The sequence below is a fragment of the Zingiber officinale genome, chromosome 1B (genome assembly GCF_018446385.1).
Source record: "Zingiber officinale cultivar Zhangliang chromosome 1B, Zo_v1.1, whole genome shotgun sequence".
Lineage (NCBI taxonomy): Eukaryota > Viridiplantae > Streptophyta > Magnoliopsida > Zingiberales > Zingiberaceae > Zingiber > Zingiber officinale.
The window spans coordinates 57,944,191-57,961,058 of record NC_055986.1 but is presented as its reverse complement, the minus strand read 5'-3'; the positions used below and the strand labels follow the sequence as shown (position 1 = coordinate 57,961,058).

General features: G+C 37.7%; 1 protein-coding gene and 2 non-coding genes across 3 annotated transcripts in view; all 3 read right to left on the bottom strand.

Moving 5' to 3' along the window:
• Nucleotides 1-1,031: 1,031 nt before the first annotated feature.
• The window catches only part of LOC121967300, a 38,520-nt gene continuing 22,683 nt past the window's right edge, over nt 1,032-16,868 (bottom strand). Inside the window, exon 2 of the mRNA XM_042517436.1 lies at nt 1,032-1,796. Coding sequence (XP_042373370.1) covers nt 1,290-1,796 — 507 coding nt within the window. The 3' untranslated portion in view covers nt 1,032-1,289. The remainder of the gene's footprint in view (nt 1,797-16,868) is intronic.
• LOC121994443 lies at nt 9,796-9,905 on the bottom strand. Its single transcript, XR_006115719.1, has one exon. It is a non-coding gene; the product is annotated as a small nucleolar RNA R71 (small nucleolar RNA).
• Nucleotides 9,947-10,053, bottom strand: LOC121994155. Its single transcript, XR_006115612.1, has one exon. It is a non-coding gene; the product is annotated as a small nucleolar RNA R71 (small nucleolar RNA).

Below are 16,868 nucleotides of genomic sequence, written 5' to 3'. Positions count from 1 at the left end.
ATGCAGATTTGGAAGAAGGGATGGGTTGTATGTCGCGCGAAGAAGAACAACACGATGAACAGTAGCACAAGCCACTATTCACTGTGCCAAAATCTGGGTTTAATACTAGGGTTTGAACTGGCTATAAACAGTAACTTTGGGTCAGGTCCAAGTGGGGTTTTAGGAATTTGTTGAGAGTATTGAACTTGGGTTGAGTTCAATGGGTTTACTCCTTGAGATGGGTTGGAATCGAATTGAATCCAAGTAGGGTTTTGGACTTCTTCACTTGGTTGAATGGACCAAGCCTCCCCTTGAATTGGTTTGCTTCCTCTTGAATTCACTTCACTTGAATCATATATCAATTTCAATGTCCTACAAGACCAAATTCAAATTGAGATGAGGAATATATCATGAATTAAGAGAAGAAATACAATTTAGCTCAAAATAATTCTCAATTTGTAAACAATCTAAAATATGTCAACTAACAAATAGAATTAGCATAAAATCACCTAATATCAATTAAAAGAATGTATCAAATAAATGAGTTATCAATTAGCTTTAGTACATGTCAGAAATTATTAATGAGAGAACTATAGAGATAATCACTTAGCAGGAACACTTATTCAGTAATTATACTATTCAATATATCTAATCTTTTGTTAGCAATCTTATTATATTATATAATAATTGTGATTAAATTCTAAATCGTAATGTTGTGTTAGTAGTTGATAGATGTATAAGATGACACTAATACATACAAATAAAATTGTTAAACGTTTATGGCCATAACAATGTGGAGATTGGATATGGATATGGCTATAACAATGCGGAGATTGGATATGAATATTATAGTGAGAATCGATCGGTCATTACATCCGAGATGTCATGTGTCCACTGTTTGTACTACGTCCTGGGGCCCCATTACTTTATATATCTGATCCTTGTAAAATTTGACTAAATAAGAAACAGTTTTTAATAGGTCCTTTAAAAAGACCACAGAGCATCTTTAATGACACAGTTAACTAATACTATACAAACATTGTAATAATCTGTAGATGAAGGACGTGGAACAAGCATTTAGTAAGTGTTGAACCTATTTTCATACAATAATCCATAGAATAGAGTATTCAGATTTCAGGTGGCCACTACTTGATCTGCACAGCATATATTGTTTATTTCACACACCAAATACCGAGCAGTGGGTCTGCACTACACATAAACCACAACACATGAACCACAACACATGAACCACATTGTTTATTTCATACATAGGTAATACTGATTGACATTAACTGAGCAGTCAATCCATCTCAAGCATTTTCGGCAGGAGTAAGCTGGGTGCTTTTGACATGAGCGTAAGCAGGAACAGGGCCATCCTCCCGGTAGATAAACAATCCAAAAAATCCACCTACAGTGACCACCCCAGACATTAGCCATAGCATGACAGATAGTGGCAGTGGCATCACCGCTGCCACACGCCATGCAAAGGCAACATTGAGACCAGCAGCAAGGACCCACACTGCCAGCTTCAGCTGCCCCTTCCTCTTCGGTGGAGAATCCGGGCCAAGATTGTCAAACATCTTAAGGCAAGCAAAGAGCAGCAGTAAGTCTGAGTAAATAAATGCCGAGAAGACCAGTGCTGAAGGGTCATGACGTGAGTGATAAGCAGACTCCACAGCATTGACTGTGAGGAAGATAAAGGTGAAGAATGGAAGTAAATTGAAGAGCCTGGTTAGCCAGCTGGGACTCCTGCTATCAAGTTGCTCGGATGGAAATTCATTCTTAGGCTTGATCTCCGTTGCTGCTTCAGTATCCATCTGAAATAATAAAATGACAGACAAAGTAGTAATACTGAAAAAACAGAAACAAAATGATTAGTTTCTTGAGCAAATGATGGATACCACCCACTGGATAGTAGTATGATTAATGTTAGATTTGATCCGTCAAAAAACACAAAAGTAGGTGCATTTTAGTGAGAGAAAAGTCTATATAGTAAATTAGGAAGAAATATTTACCAACTGCCGCTTGGAGAGAGATTATTAGAGAAGGTGTAAAGGTCAAAAACCTTCTTCCAAATATATTTTCTCAAAATAAGAAAATAATGAATTAGATTTGTCTTCTTATTCTCAACTGACCCATTTGTCCCAACCTTTCTTCACTTTTCCCTTCTCGATGTGTTCTACAACAGTGTTGTGTCTCTCTACCACATCTTGAGATTTCACGTTGACAAATAATTATATTTATATTTAGTTATATCTTTTTAGTACAATAATAACTAATCAAACAAGGAGTTATTAGAACAAATTTATAAATGGTCATGTATAATGTTTAAGTCAGAAAAGGAATCAACCTAGTTTAATGAAAATAATTCTCTAAGAAAATACATTTATTTGCACTTAACAAATTCATGGATTTGGTGTTCTCCTCCATCCCGACCAGCTTTAGTTATCAATGTTCATTTCAATCTTTGGTGTGCATAATGGGTGAGGAAGAGGCATTTTTTGTCTATTTGCAACAACAAAAGCTATTTGACAATAATGGTTGCTATAATGCTCAATGCCTACAAAGCATGACAGCAAAATTCATTGCTCAACTAGCTCTGTAGAGCCGTCAATTGCTCGTGCAACTTCAGCTATGACACTTACTAGCCATGTTACACTCGATGCAGAACAGAGTTAACCAACAACAATATTGGCAGCAAGAAATTTGCACCTACAATCACCTGGTATCACACAATGGAATGAATAAGGGATTGAGGTCACCAAAGATAGAATAGGCTTCCACTATTTTCAGGGCTTTTATCTCCTCACCCTCCTATTACTCTTGTAAACACTCGTTTGACAATTTTCTCTAATTTTTATGTCTTTCTCAATTTATTCTTGTTTGTTTAGGTAAAATCCCTCAAAAGAACCATGGTTATCAAAAAAAAAAAAAAAAAAAAAAAATCCCAATCAGGACCTTTATTCTTCCAAGGACCTCTTTTGAAGGCTTGGTTTTCCTAGCTCCTTACCATAATTGAGCAATGCATTGGCTCCATTTCAAATCATATTTAAAACCCTTACTCTCCATGGTGTCTTTACCATAGTTGAGCAATGCATTGGCATTTTTCATTCATGTTCAGTGTCGAATAACATCTTGCACTATTAAACCATTAGAAAACACATTAAATATATTCTTTGAAGGTTTATAAGTGAAAAAAAAAAGTAGATAACAACTAGAGTCAAGCCTCCATTTTCATAGAAGAGCTTCTTTAGGGTAGAATACCAATCTAAAGCCTGTGGTGTAGGGATGGATACCTCGTGATGAAGACTACAAAACATGTAGGATACAAAGACATTCAATATAACTATCTTGTAGTAATAAATTAGTCCAATGTTTACTATCTAGAATGTAGAATAATTCTAAATAAAATTACAAGAGTCACAGTTGACAAGTCAACACCTCAGAAATTGTTAAGGACCCTCTAACGTCAAAACATGAAAGCTATTACAAGTGATTCACTTATAGATGAACATACTCCATATGAAATATTTATATTTATGGATAGTAATATATCTATGTACTCTATATTATTCAGATTTGAAAAAGAGTATTCATATCCATGTCTGTGAAATACGAGTCTTAGACATGACATTTGGTCAAAATGAGAGCATGAGGGTTCATCGAAAAGGCGTAGGGTCTAAAAATTTGTACATTAATATTTGATCAAATATTAGCTAAAGTTAGTTTATATAAAAGGACAGCCTGATACACGAAACTTCTGTCAATACGAGGACCCGAAGAAGGGTTTATTGTACACAACCTTACCTTTGCAATAGACTATTTTTGAGACTCAAACCTGTGACCTCCGGTTCACACGACAACAACTTTACCGTTGCATCAAGGCTCCCCTTCTAAAGTTAGTTTATATATTGTTAAGAAATTTTGGAAGAAAAAATATGTTATTAATTTTGTTCATCTCATGTGGCAAAAGGCGAAATCTATTTTTTTTGTTTTTTTATTCATCTCATACGTATATAGAGAGAGTATCTAGACTTAATCAAATCCCTACAATCAAAATAAATCATATCCCTACAATTAAGATAGATCATATCTCTATATTTCCTATTTTTATTTTTATAATCTATAACATTCCCCCTCAAGCTGGAGGGGCATAAAGATTAATCATACCCAGATTTGTTACAAAGATAATCAACTCGAACCACTTTTAAAGTTTTTGTATAAATATCTCTCACATATTTTTTCCTTGTTGAATATTTTCACAAACAAAATGCCCGTCAATTTCAATATAATTAGTTCGATGGAATACGCGATTGAAAGAAACATGTAGAGTTGCTTGATTATCACACCACAATTTGGTTACTACTGAAGTTTTAAGACATACTTTCTTGATACATCCACTCTATCTCACACACCACATTTGTAGCTCTATATTATGATTTCATTCTCGAATGTGAGACAATTCCATAAAACTAGATTTCTCACAACAAAAATACAATAACCAGATGTGAATCTTTGATCATCCTTGGATCCTACCAAGTCAACATCTAGAAAATACTCAATCTTAGTATGGTCATGATTGCTATACAAGATACCTCGTCCAAGTGACATTTTCAAATAGCACAAAATATGTTGTACAACTTTCCAATGATTAACCATTGGATAAGCCATATATACTGACTCACAAAACTTACTGAATATGCAATATTTGGATAAGACATAATGAGATAATCTAACTTTCCGACCAATCTTCTATACCTCTTAGGATTCTTAAATAATTCACCATCTTTTGTAAATCTTTTGTGAGTTGTAGATTAGGAGTCATTGGAGTACTACATGGTTTAGCCTCTAATTTTCCTGTCTTAGACAATAAGTCAAGTACATACTTCCACTAAAATAAAAAAATTCCTTTCTTACTTCTCCTCAACATCCAGGAAGTATTTTAAAATTCCTAAATCCTTTGTGTGAACTGATTGTGAAGAAAAGATTTAAGAGACGAAATACCTACAACATCACTCCCTGTGTTAACAATATCATCCACATATACAACGAATAAGATGATGCACTTCTCAATCGCTAACTAAATTTGTCAAACTAGGCATGGGATACTTTGTTTCAAACCATTTAAGGATTTATGAAAATGACAAAGTTTCCCATTCTCCCCTTGAGCAATAAAGCTTAGCAATTGCTCCATATAAACTTCTTCCCGAAAGGATTAGTGTTTAGGGCCACTTCATAAGTTTAGGCATAGCCTTTAGCAACAAAATGACCTTTCAGTTGAGCAAAATATCCATCAGGATTGACTTTAACTATAAATACCCATTTGCATCCAATTGTCTCTTCTTTGAAGGTAATTACAATACTTATTAAGATTAGTAGAGCAACAATACCCTTTTTGAATGCAAGAAAAACACACTTTAAAATTTTTGGATCAAATTTTGTCGCCCAAGGACGACTATCCAAACAAAGCAGGTACAACCAAATGTTTGAATAGAAATACTAACTTATTTGGAAATAGAATGCGTTAAGGAGTTTCACCATGAAGAACAGACGATGACATGCGATTAATTAGAAAGCAAGCTGTGGAAACTACATCTGTCCAAAACCATTTAGGAAACCTGCATTTTAAATACTAAAGCTTATGTAGTTTCAAGGTGTCTATTCTTCTTCACGGATCACTTCCAAAGGAAACTTGGCACATTATTGGACTGATCTGCATTCCCTCATTCATGTATTTCGTTTGGGTGATTCATCCATACTAATTAACATGATCAGGATGTCTTCCTACAGTACAAGAAATCAAGGCAACACTATTTGATATAGGGGATCAACGGGCGCCCGACTCATACGATTATGGGTCAAAGTTTTTTAAACAAGATTGGGATACGATTGGTGGGGATGTTTCTATTGCCATTTTGGAGTTCTTCAAGAATGGTAAACTGCTCAGAAGATGGAATCACACTTTGATATCACTTGTCCCAAAGTCCACACCTGCAAGCAAAGTGTCGGATTATCGGTTAATCTCTTGCTATACGGTTTTCTATAAGGTTATCTCTAAACTTTTGGCATATCGACTGTCTGACACATTAGATCACATCCTACATGAGTCATAGGCAGTATTTGTGCAAGGCCGACTCATCACAAATAATATCCACTTGCCCAGGAGCTCTTTCGAAGATACATCAAGAAATGCATCTCTGCCTCCAGAAGGCTTTTGATTCAGTGCACTGGATTTCTTATTGGACTGAATTTTCCTGAGTGGTTTATAGCATGGATTATGGAATGTGTGACAACTACCTTATTCTCATTTTCATCAATGCTGGAACGTTTAGGCATTTCAGAGGAGCCAGAGAACTACGATAGAGACCCACTATGACCCTACTTATTTGGTATTAGTGTTGAGTTCTTTGGGAGGCAAATATAGCAGTGTACAATCAGAGCAGGCTTTAGGTTGCGCCCACGACGTGTCCACCTCAGATTGACTCACTTGGCTTATGCAAATGATCTACTCCTTTTTAGTAGGGATGATGCACTATCAGTTGGCACACTGTTGATGTGCGTGGATTATGCATGTTTCTAGGCATTATTTGTCACATATTTACTTGCATTTCATGAGCATGATCTACACTAACGCACCCTATTTCATTATAATATCAGCACTTCTACTCTTTTGCTTCGGAAATATGATTTTTTTTTCCGTATTTTGATTGACACGACACTTCTTGGAGAAAAATGGAGCTTATTAGATGTTGGAGAGAGCTTAGAGAGAAAGAAGCCAAAGGCACGACTGTGTCTTATTCAGCCAAGACATGGTCGTGCCTCAAGAACACGATTGTGTCTCTCAAGGAGTCCTAGCCAGCCTCACAGTTCGATTGTGCCTTGCTCACAGTGAGTTTCACGATCCGACCATGCCTTGCTCACAGAGTCCCATAGTTCGGCCGTACCCTCTTCACAAACATTTTCATGCCAAGGTTGTGCTTCATAGGCACGACTATGTGGCGTCAAGAGGGGCCCGTATGGAGGTCTATAAAAGGGGTGGAATATCCCCTTTAGAGGAGAGAGAGAGTTTTCCCTTCAAGAGAACCCACAAGGTTAACATCTGAGGTAAATTTCGATGATTCGTCTAGCATCCGAGGTAGCTTTCACCAATTCGTCCATCATCATAGCAAGGATTTCAACCGAAAACATTGGCAGCATCTCACTAAGCTTTATCTTCTCCTTTCTGTTGGGACCTTGACACCCGCTAGAGGGGGGTGAATAGCGTCTCACCCAAAACTTTACTTCCTATAATGTTAGTGCACAGCGGAATACAAAAGCAAACTAACAAATACGAAAGTTAACCTAAAACAAGAAGGAAGAAGACAACAAACCAAACACAAACCCTAACACAAGGCGTGTACGTGGTTCGGAGATAACTTGCTCCTACTCCACGGCGTGTCCGTAAGGTGGACGATCCCTCAATCCATCGGTGGATTAGTCCCCGGCAAACTCCTGCTAGCTCAACCTCCTTGTGGGTGGAGAAACCTCACCACAACTCCAACCAAGACCTCTTGGCACACAAAGATCTCTTGAGCACTTTGGTGACTACTAATTAGGCTTTAACCAAGTCTAATTTCGTCACCTTGGCCGGCCATACCAAGCTCCTTCTTATAGAGCTTGGAACAAATCAGAACCTGATTTGCCCGTTACCAGTCGACTGGTGCCAACGGCTATCTCAACGGCTCTCTGCTATAGTGTATCAGTCCACTGCTACAATCATCAGTCGACTGCTACAGTACTGCTACAGTAACGCTACAGTACTTCTACAGTACGCTACAGTAAACCCTAATTTTAGGATTTTGCCTCGAGTACATTCACTCAGCACTCGTTCTCGCCCGACCAACCTAGACCTAGCCTTCTAGCCTCCTCCATCAGCCTCGCGTCCCTCGGATGTCTCCCCATCCTTCACGTCTTGCCTTCTGGAGCTTCCTTCGGCCTTGTCCATATTGTCGGGTCTTCCTTTGCCAAGAGGCTCCTCACCTCCGGGGCTTCATCCATTGCCAAGTCACACTTGGACTTACGTTGCCAAGACTACATGCTTGGACTTTCACCGCCAAGACTCATTCTTGGACTTTCCTCCTTTGCCAAGATCACACTTGGACTTTCCTTGTTGTACCTGTATCCTGCACACTCACAATGCATATCAAAAACAACAATAAACCTAACTTAAACCTTTGCCCAAACATCAAAACCTAGGGCACCTAGATTGCTTCAACACTTTCTTCCAGATTTGAGTTGGAAATTATTTTTTTCTATGTCTTATGGTTGTATTTTCATTGCTATGGAGTAAATTCTTCGGATTCTAAAATATAGGGAATAATTATGATGTGATGTTGATGTATTAACTAAGAATTTGCCAATTTCCTTGTTCTATGATATGTTTGTATCTTTTTCTTGTTTGATTAAATATGTGTGATGAGTGATTAATTGCATGTGTTGTTTGATTCAATGGATGTGAAGGATTGGCCACCATGAAAGGGAGATGCTTTAGATTATATGACTGGGGCCTTAGTGATAAAGGAAATCTTTTTAATCGAACTTTCTAGAGTATCACCTTGAAATAGAGATCAATTCTCTACAAGGGATTAGCTAATTAGAATTTAATAATTTTTAATTTAATGTTAGGAAGTAACTTGTGTAATCTAGACTGTATGGCTATGGGCCTTCATTTGACAGAGGGTAAACACTGACTTTCTATGTTACCTTTTTACTTAATAACATTGAAATTTAATGGGTTAAACACTCCGGTGTAACCATCACGGGTCCATACCGATAATTTGATTAGAATCCCTACAAGAGCGTAAAAATGGAGGTAAGGAGATAAATAATTCATAGAACATCATTAACTATCATCATGATGAAACCGAAATCCTAGAATCTTTCTCAAATCAATTCTTCCTTTTGCAATCATCTTCTCATTGGATCTCTCTCTCTTACATTCTTTCTCTCAAACTTTCACACAACCTTCAATTGTCTAGATTACTAACTTAGCGAACTTAACAAGTGTTTAATCAACAGTCCATTCGATATTTTATTACTTGATGGACATAATAATGTAATTACAATTAGATAATAAATTTTTGATGTCGTTGCCGGAAACTATTTTTGATTATTATTAGTTGACAAGCAATTTAGTTACTCTAGACTTCTTTCTTTTTGCTAATAAAATTCTGCATCTAGTACTTGTGAATAGTTTTGCAATTCAATTTTCTTTCTCATAAAATTCTACATTTTCTTATTTACAATAACTCTAATTTGGAATTTTATTTGAAAAGAGGTTTGAATTTGTTTTCTTGCATGCGAAGGGCTAATATGGCAGGAAATCTTTAGTCAGTCGATCCTAAGATTGACAGAACATTAAGAAGAAGAAAAAATATGTAAATACATTAGAAGAAGAGTAAATACAAATCTAGCAAACAAACCTTTGAAGGATTATGCAACACTATATGCAAGGGGCTTAAGGTCTAGCATCACCAGACCTACTATTGAGACCAACAATTTTGAACTCAAACCTGCTATTATTTCTATAGTGCAACAAAACCATTTTGAGGAGGACCCATTCAAGACCCCAACCAACACTTGGAAATATTCTATGAGATTTGTGGAACAATGAAAATGAATGGTATTTCAGTAGAGGTTGTCAGAATGATGTTATTTGATTTTTCACTGAGGGATAGAGCTAAATCTTGACTCAATTCATTTCCTACTAACAATATTACTACTTAGAAACAATGTGAGCAAAGATTCTTGGAAAAATTTTATCTACCAAGCAAGACTACCCATATGCGAAATCTTATTACAAGCTTTATATAAAAGGATGGAGAATTTTTGTACGAAGCTTGGGATAAATTAAAGAGAATGCTTAGACTGTGACCTCACCATGGACTTGATAAATAGCTTGTCATCCATATCTTTTATAATGGAATTAATTATGCGAAATCTTATTACAAGCTTTATATAAAAGGACGGAGAATCTTTGTTCGAAGCTTGGGATAAATTAAAGAGAATACTTAAACTATGACCTCACCATGGACTTGATAAATAGTTTGTCATCCATATCTTTTATAATGGAATTAATTATTAAATAAAGGTGTCCTTAGATTCCGCAGCAGGCGGACCTTTAATGAATAAAGGACTTGATGAAACTGAGATCATTGAAAATGTGACACTTAATCATCATTAATGGGCATCAGAGCAAAGCAACCAATCAAGATTATCAGAAAATATGATGTGGGCACCTTGGATTTAATTTCTACAAAAATGGATGCCTTTACAAAGAAGTTTGATTTGATGAATGTGAATCATGCGATGATTACAAGTTGTGAAATTTGTGGTGATACAGAACTAAGGAAGCTCACCAATTAGAAGCAAATTACTGCACAATTGGATCAAATTGAACAAGCGGACGCTGTTGACAACTTCAACTCAAGACCCAACAATCCTTACTCCAGACCATATAACCTCGGATGAAGAAATTACCCAGATTTTTCTTACCGCAACAACCAAGATAAAATAAGATAATCTTCTGGATTTAAACAAAATTCACAACCCTCAAGATTAGAGAAAATTCTTAAAGAGATGCAAGCCACTCAATTAAAGATGAAGACTGAGATCAAGCAACTTAATGGAAGAATGGACAATGTTGAGAAACTTTTAAAAGTGTTTGATAATCAAATGACACAAGTGGCTAACTCATCCTCAAGATCTCTAGGGGCATTTACGGGAAAGCCCGAATCAAATCCTATTGAGCATTGCAACATAGTTGAGCTAAGGACTTTGAGTGATCCTTAAGTGACTGCGAAGAACAAAGGGATTGAAAATATTCCAATTGGAGAGCCTATTCCTACCTCTCCAAAAATTCCTATCATTTTAGGATGATCTTTGATTTATTTGCTGTCAAAAGTTTGTGTTGTAGGTTGGAAGGACTCCAACCAGAAAAGAAAAAGTATCAACTTGACGATCGATTGTCGGATGTAGCACCAAGTTGGGTGATTCAAGAAAAGAAACCCAAATAAAAAAAAGACAAATATATCATTCCGGCAAGCGCTTGAACGAAGGGCAAGAAATTTCACCTTGCCATGGTGGAGGGGAATACAACCCCTTTAAGGCAAAGGTTCCCGCTGAGCCAAGTTAGCAGTCGAGTTCGCGACCTTAAACGACAACTTCTTGGGAGGCAACCCAAGGGTTTACTTTCTTATTTTAATTTATGTTTTCAATTTCTTCCTTTTGATTTTTATTTGAGTCTTCTCTTTGCATGTTTTCAAGGTTGCAAACCTACACGGCCGTCGTACTTACCACATGCGTGGAAGGGATTTGAAGAAAACTTAAAGGTAGGTTGTGCCCAAAAGGCACGGTTGTGCCTCATCAATGCCAGGGACAGAATGCTCCACGGCAAGGCCGTGCCTTTTGACACGGTCGTGCCTTGCCCACAAAAGGTTTCACGGCAGGGCCGTGCCTCTCAGGCACGATCATGCCACTTTTTAAAGGAACTTTGACCTCACGCATAGAAAGTATCACGACATGGTAGTGTCAAAAGACACCGCCGTGCCAATCCTGGATCAAGACAGGAGGCATCCACTGCATGACCGTGTTCTTTTTATCACGGGCGTGTCATTGAAAAAAAAAGTGAGCCACAATAAGTTTCACGGTCTGGCCATGTCATTTGACACGGCTGTGTGGCATGAATCCAAGGGTTTAAAACCCTAGAGTAGAGGCCGTGTTTAATTCCACACGACCGTGCCTCCTCACAACTCGCCCCTCTTTTATTTCTTCTTTCCCCTTTATATCTTTCAAAGACCTCTCATCTCCCTTCTTTCACCTCCATCTTCTCATTCTCATTCTCATCCAAAGTTCTCATCCCTACTCTCTTCTCTTCTTAAGGGACCCTCTCCTTTCCCTTTTTCTCTTATTTATCCCCTTACAACTAAAAAACTCATTTGAGCTTTTCTTCTATATCAATAAGATGTTGAAGCATCTTAAGAAAGGTGGTGGCTCACGCAAAGATGGTGCATCCAAAGTCAAGGGCAAAGAAAAGTCTACGATTAAGGAAAAGCAAAGGGCACGCGACAAAGGTAATAAAAATCTTTATGGAATTATTTTTCGATGAGCAAAAATCTCGTTTAAATTCCTTGGTAAACCATCCTATTGTCTACACTAAATATTTAGATTATAACACTTTGGATGTTTTGGGTCTCAAGAACGATGTTGAATGGTTGATTAATAGGATAGGATATAAAAGTCTCATGAATATGAATTACCCAACATATCCTAGAATTGTCTTAGAACTTTTAAGCTCTATCAATTTTCAAGATATTTTTAGGATAGGAAAGATTTCATTCTGCTTGCTTAATGATAATTACAAGTGAACACTTGATGACTTTAATTCTTGTTTTGAATTACCATATAGTGCGAAACGAATAATTCCTAATAATTTCAATAGTATATATATATGTGTGGGATTTACTTAGTGGTGATGCTATGTTTAAATCCTCTGTTTCTAAGGCTGCTTCCATTGTTAATCCTGTTTCCTTGTACCTTCATCAAGTTCTAAGGCATACAATATTTAGACGGTGATAATAAAGGAGTCATGCATAAGATTGTCTATGGGCTATGCTTGAGGAAGTTAATATCGATGCAGGATTTCATTTTATTAAACACTTAGTAAAACTAGGGAGATTCTCTTCCCCTAATCCTATCATTCTGGGAGGATTGCTCACTCATATTGCTATTGTCCTTGGCTATGTTTAAAGGGTTTTGAAGTAGTGGATGGTGCGCCCCTTGGATTGATATCAACTCATGTTTAGTAATACACATCATCCGAAGAGATGGTAATGGATATGGCTTAATTAGAAAGGATAACTACCCTTTGCATTTGTCAAACTACGATTTAACTACCATTCATGTCAAGAAAAATTGATTAATGAAGAATACCAATCAACACCTGTTCCCTCTCTAGTAGAGCCTTCTAGTTGGGTTTCTTTAAGTGACCATGCTGCCTTTACTTTCGAGTCTGCTAGACATTCATCAGCTTTTGCCACTTCTTCTATAGGCTCTCAGTTTGACTTTTTTGAATTACGCTCCACCTTAGATATCTTCAATTTGATCATACTATGCATACATATCTTTTAAAGCGTCAGCATATTATGTCGGATGAGTTTCAATGTATGCGGCGACACTTTAGGAGGGAGGAATTATTTAAGTCCGACATTGATTTCATTCACCTTTAAGAGAAAGAACGGGAGAAATAGGAGTATAATTGGCGTTTAATGCAATTAACTTGTATTGAAATCGATACTATGTATAAATACCACCAACACATGCACAAAACGAAGTATTAGTTTCTTGACCTTCCTGTGCCGTGATTTTCCTTCGTCCCCACCTTTTAATTTTCTTTTCATTGAGGACAATGAAGCGTTCAAGTCTGAGAAGTTTGTACATATATACATACGCTTGTTTCATGCAGTTTGTTTTGATTTGGTTATATTTCATTTGTGGCATATTTAGTTACATTAGTCATCCTATCATTGTTGGTTTGTCCTTATTACAAAAATGCTAACACGCTTGTTCTAAATTTTCATATTGTTGTGATTTATGATGCTAGTATGTCTATTCATCTATTTTTTCCTATTTATATTAGCATGCAGTGAGCAATATTTTTACTATAAGAGTTTGAATGTTAACCTAATTTAAGATTTTTTTTTCACACTATGCTTACTTTGATGGTAGATAATTTTAAAAATAGTCATGATTTATAAATCGAACTAGTACTTGTGCTTCTAAGAGGACCTCTCAATTATATTTTGATTACAGGATAAACTCAGATCACGTAAACTCATTTGAAAAAAATCAAAATCCATATATTTGTCCTAGTGCTACATTTTTAAGCAACCCAAAAAAAACAAAAGGATTTGTTCATGTGTTGCAATTTGCAAGCACTTAGCGAAAATAATAATAATAATAATAATAATAATAATAATAATAATAATAGATAAAAAAATAGTTATTGTTAGTGGAAACTAACAAGTTACCCATTTAAAATAGAGTTAAGTTACTTAGGAAATAACTGTTACAAAATCCACCTTGTGTAGATTTTAAAAGGATGATCCATACATGTGGCAGGTAAGTGTATATCGCCGGAGACATAAGGAACACGGTTAGATGACGACTTGACTAGGCTTAGAAATTGACACTTGAAAAAGTTAGGTCACTCATTACACTTAGCACGTTGAACTTATACTTAGGTCATACTCAAACAATTTTTGTATCATGCTCATCAATGCAATTATATGATAGGATTAGACTAATTCACTAAGAATTATGATGCACCATTTCGCCACATGAATCTAAATTGTAGGTTTTTAATTAAGAACAAATAAAGATTCAAATCTAGGGGTATGATGTGCGTGGATTATGCATCTTTTTAAGCATTGTTTGTTGCACATTTACTTGCATTTCATTATCATGATCTACATTATCGCACCATATTTTATTATGATATCAACACTTTTACTCTTTTGGTTCGAAGGTTTGCTCTTTTCTTATTTTGATTGATAGAATTTTTTTTTTAAAAAATAAAGCTTATTGGACATTGGAGCGAGCTTGGAGAGAAAGAAGCTAAGACATGGTCGTGCCTCAAAGGCACGACCGTGTCTTATTCAGCTAGGACATGGTCATGCTTCAAGGGTATGACCATTTCTCTCAAGGAGTCCCGGTCAACCTCATGATTCTGTCATACCTGTAAGGCATGGCCATGCCTTACAATAAGTTCCACGATCACAAACATTTTCACGCCACAATTATTCTTTGCATGGTCGTGTGGCATTAAGTGTTGGTACAGGTTGCACTAATAATCTGATTTTGATGTATAACAGATAGGTTAAAGTTAGATGTAATGTTTGTATAACCTTTTCTACTAAGTGTGCAGAAGTTGACTGGTCTGAAGGACATGACACCAGGCTGAAATCCAGCTTGATCTGCTGGCCTGATAGCTGGTGGAAAGTCCAGATAGGTCCACGGAGCTGATATCTGGCGGGAAGTCTGGTTGGATCCACGAGACCTGACAACCAGCCGAAGTCCAGTTGGGTCGGACCTGACAACTGGCGAAAAGACCTGGTGGGTCAGAGGCAAGTCAAGTGACTACAGTTGGTAAGTGAAGGTAAACAACTGGAGGAGAGATCAAGTGAGGACGCGTTCTCCGTTGAGGGAACTGTAAGCGTCGATCCAACTTAGGTCCATTTAGGAAGCCTAAGTTGAGATCTTGACTAGATCCTGATCTCGAAGAGACAGGATCGAATTACTACCCTATCTGCCATGTTATGCTAACTCTGTTTTGCAAGGTAGATATAATTTTTATTGCTCGGACTAACCTTTCCTTGCAGGGAGAAGGCTACTGAAGAAAAGGAATCCGAGCTCCCGGAGTTGGTCCGAGAGCTCGGAGTTGGTCCGGGCGTCCGGAGCAGGCCGCAGGTGCCCAAGTGATCCAGGCGCTCTGAATCGATCCAGGTGCCCGAACCCGAAAAATCATCCACAAGCTGACGCGGAGCGCGTCGATTGCCCGAGCCACGTGGCCTAGGCGCCGGATTCCAAACGCCCGTAATAGACCTATTTAAAGGCCTTCGACCTGGAGCTTCAAAATAACAACTACGACAAGTTTCTCTCTTGCTCAGTGCTCCGAAAAAGCTCCTGCGACGTTGTGAAGCTCCTCCGATAACCGACGAATAAGACTTTCCCATTTTGTTGTTGTTGGTAACTTTTATTTCCAGTTCTTGTACTTAACTCCTATAAACTTTTTGCGAACTGTTAATGGATTGCCCAACGATAGCACTTGACGAGCGCGGGCCTTGGAGTAAGAATCATCAAAGGCTCCGAACAAAGTAAAACTCGGTTTGTTAGCATTGGTTTATTTTTCTTCCGCTGCGTACTTCGATTTAATTCGCTCTCGATTTTTAACGATCACTATTCACCCCTCCTCTAGCGTTGTTTCCAATTCTACAAGTGGTATCAGAGCGGGTACCGCTTTGAATTGGTGCAACCACCAATCAGGTAAGGGGGTGATTTGTTTCTCTTTCGGATTTTGAGCTTTTTCTGTATAGTCCAGACTGGTATAATTATCTTTTTGGATAAATTTTTTTCGCTGCAAATAACTCTGAATTGGTGCAACACCAATCGAGTCTTAATTTTTTTTTCTTCTTCTCCCATACTACTAATCCAAGACCTAGTCTTGGGATTTTTTTTTGCCTTTTCCTCTTTTGTGTGCAAGGTTCATGGCCCAAAACGAGGGATACTCTACCGTACGCCCTCCCCTCTTTAACGGTGATGACTTTCCATATTGGAAGAAATAGATGGAAGTGTACTAATGTGCGTAAATATTATGATCGTTTATGCATGTTTTAACGCACATTCACTTGCTTTATGCGTATCTATTCTTTGCATGATCGTCTCTTTTATCATATACTCATCATAAATACTCTTTTGTTCGGAGATCTGCTCTTTGTTTGATTTTGTGTTGACAGGGACAACTTTCGGAGCAAAAATAGTGATTGTCAACGCACTGGAACGAGGCAGAGAACACGACCGTGCAACCTCGCATGGTCGTGTGGCCAAACAGAGGAAGAACAGCGCACGGCCAAACAGAGATGGATCTGTGCATAGCCGTGCAAACCTGCACGGTCGTGCCCCCCACGACCAGCAGCCAAGTCAAACACGGTCGTGCGATTCTACACGGCCGTGTCTCAGGAGCAGTGCCCCAGATCCACACGGCCATGCCAATTGGCACGACCGTGCAGCGTAGCCAGAGGCAAAAGAAGGCACAGCCATGCCACATCTGCACGGTCGTGCCGTGGCACCGTGCC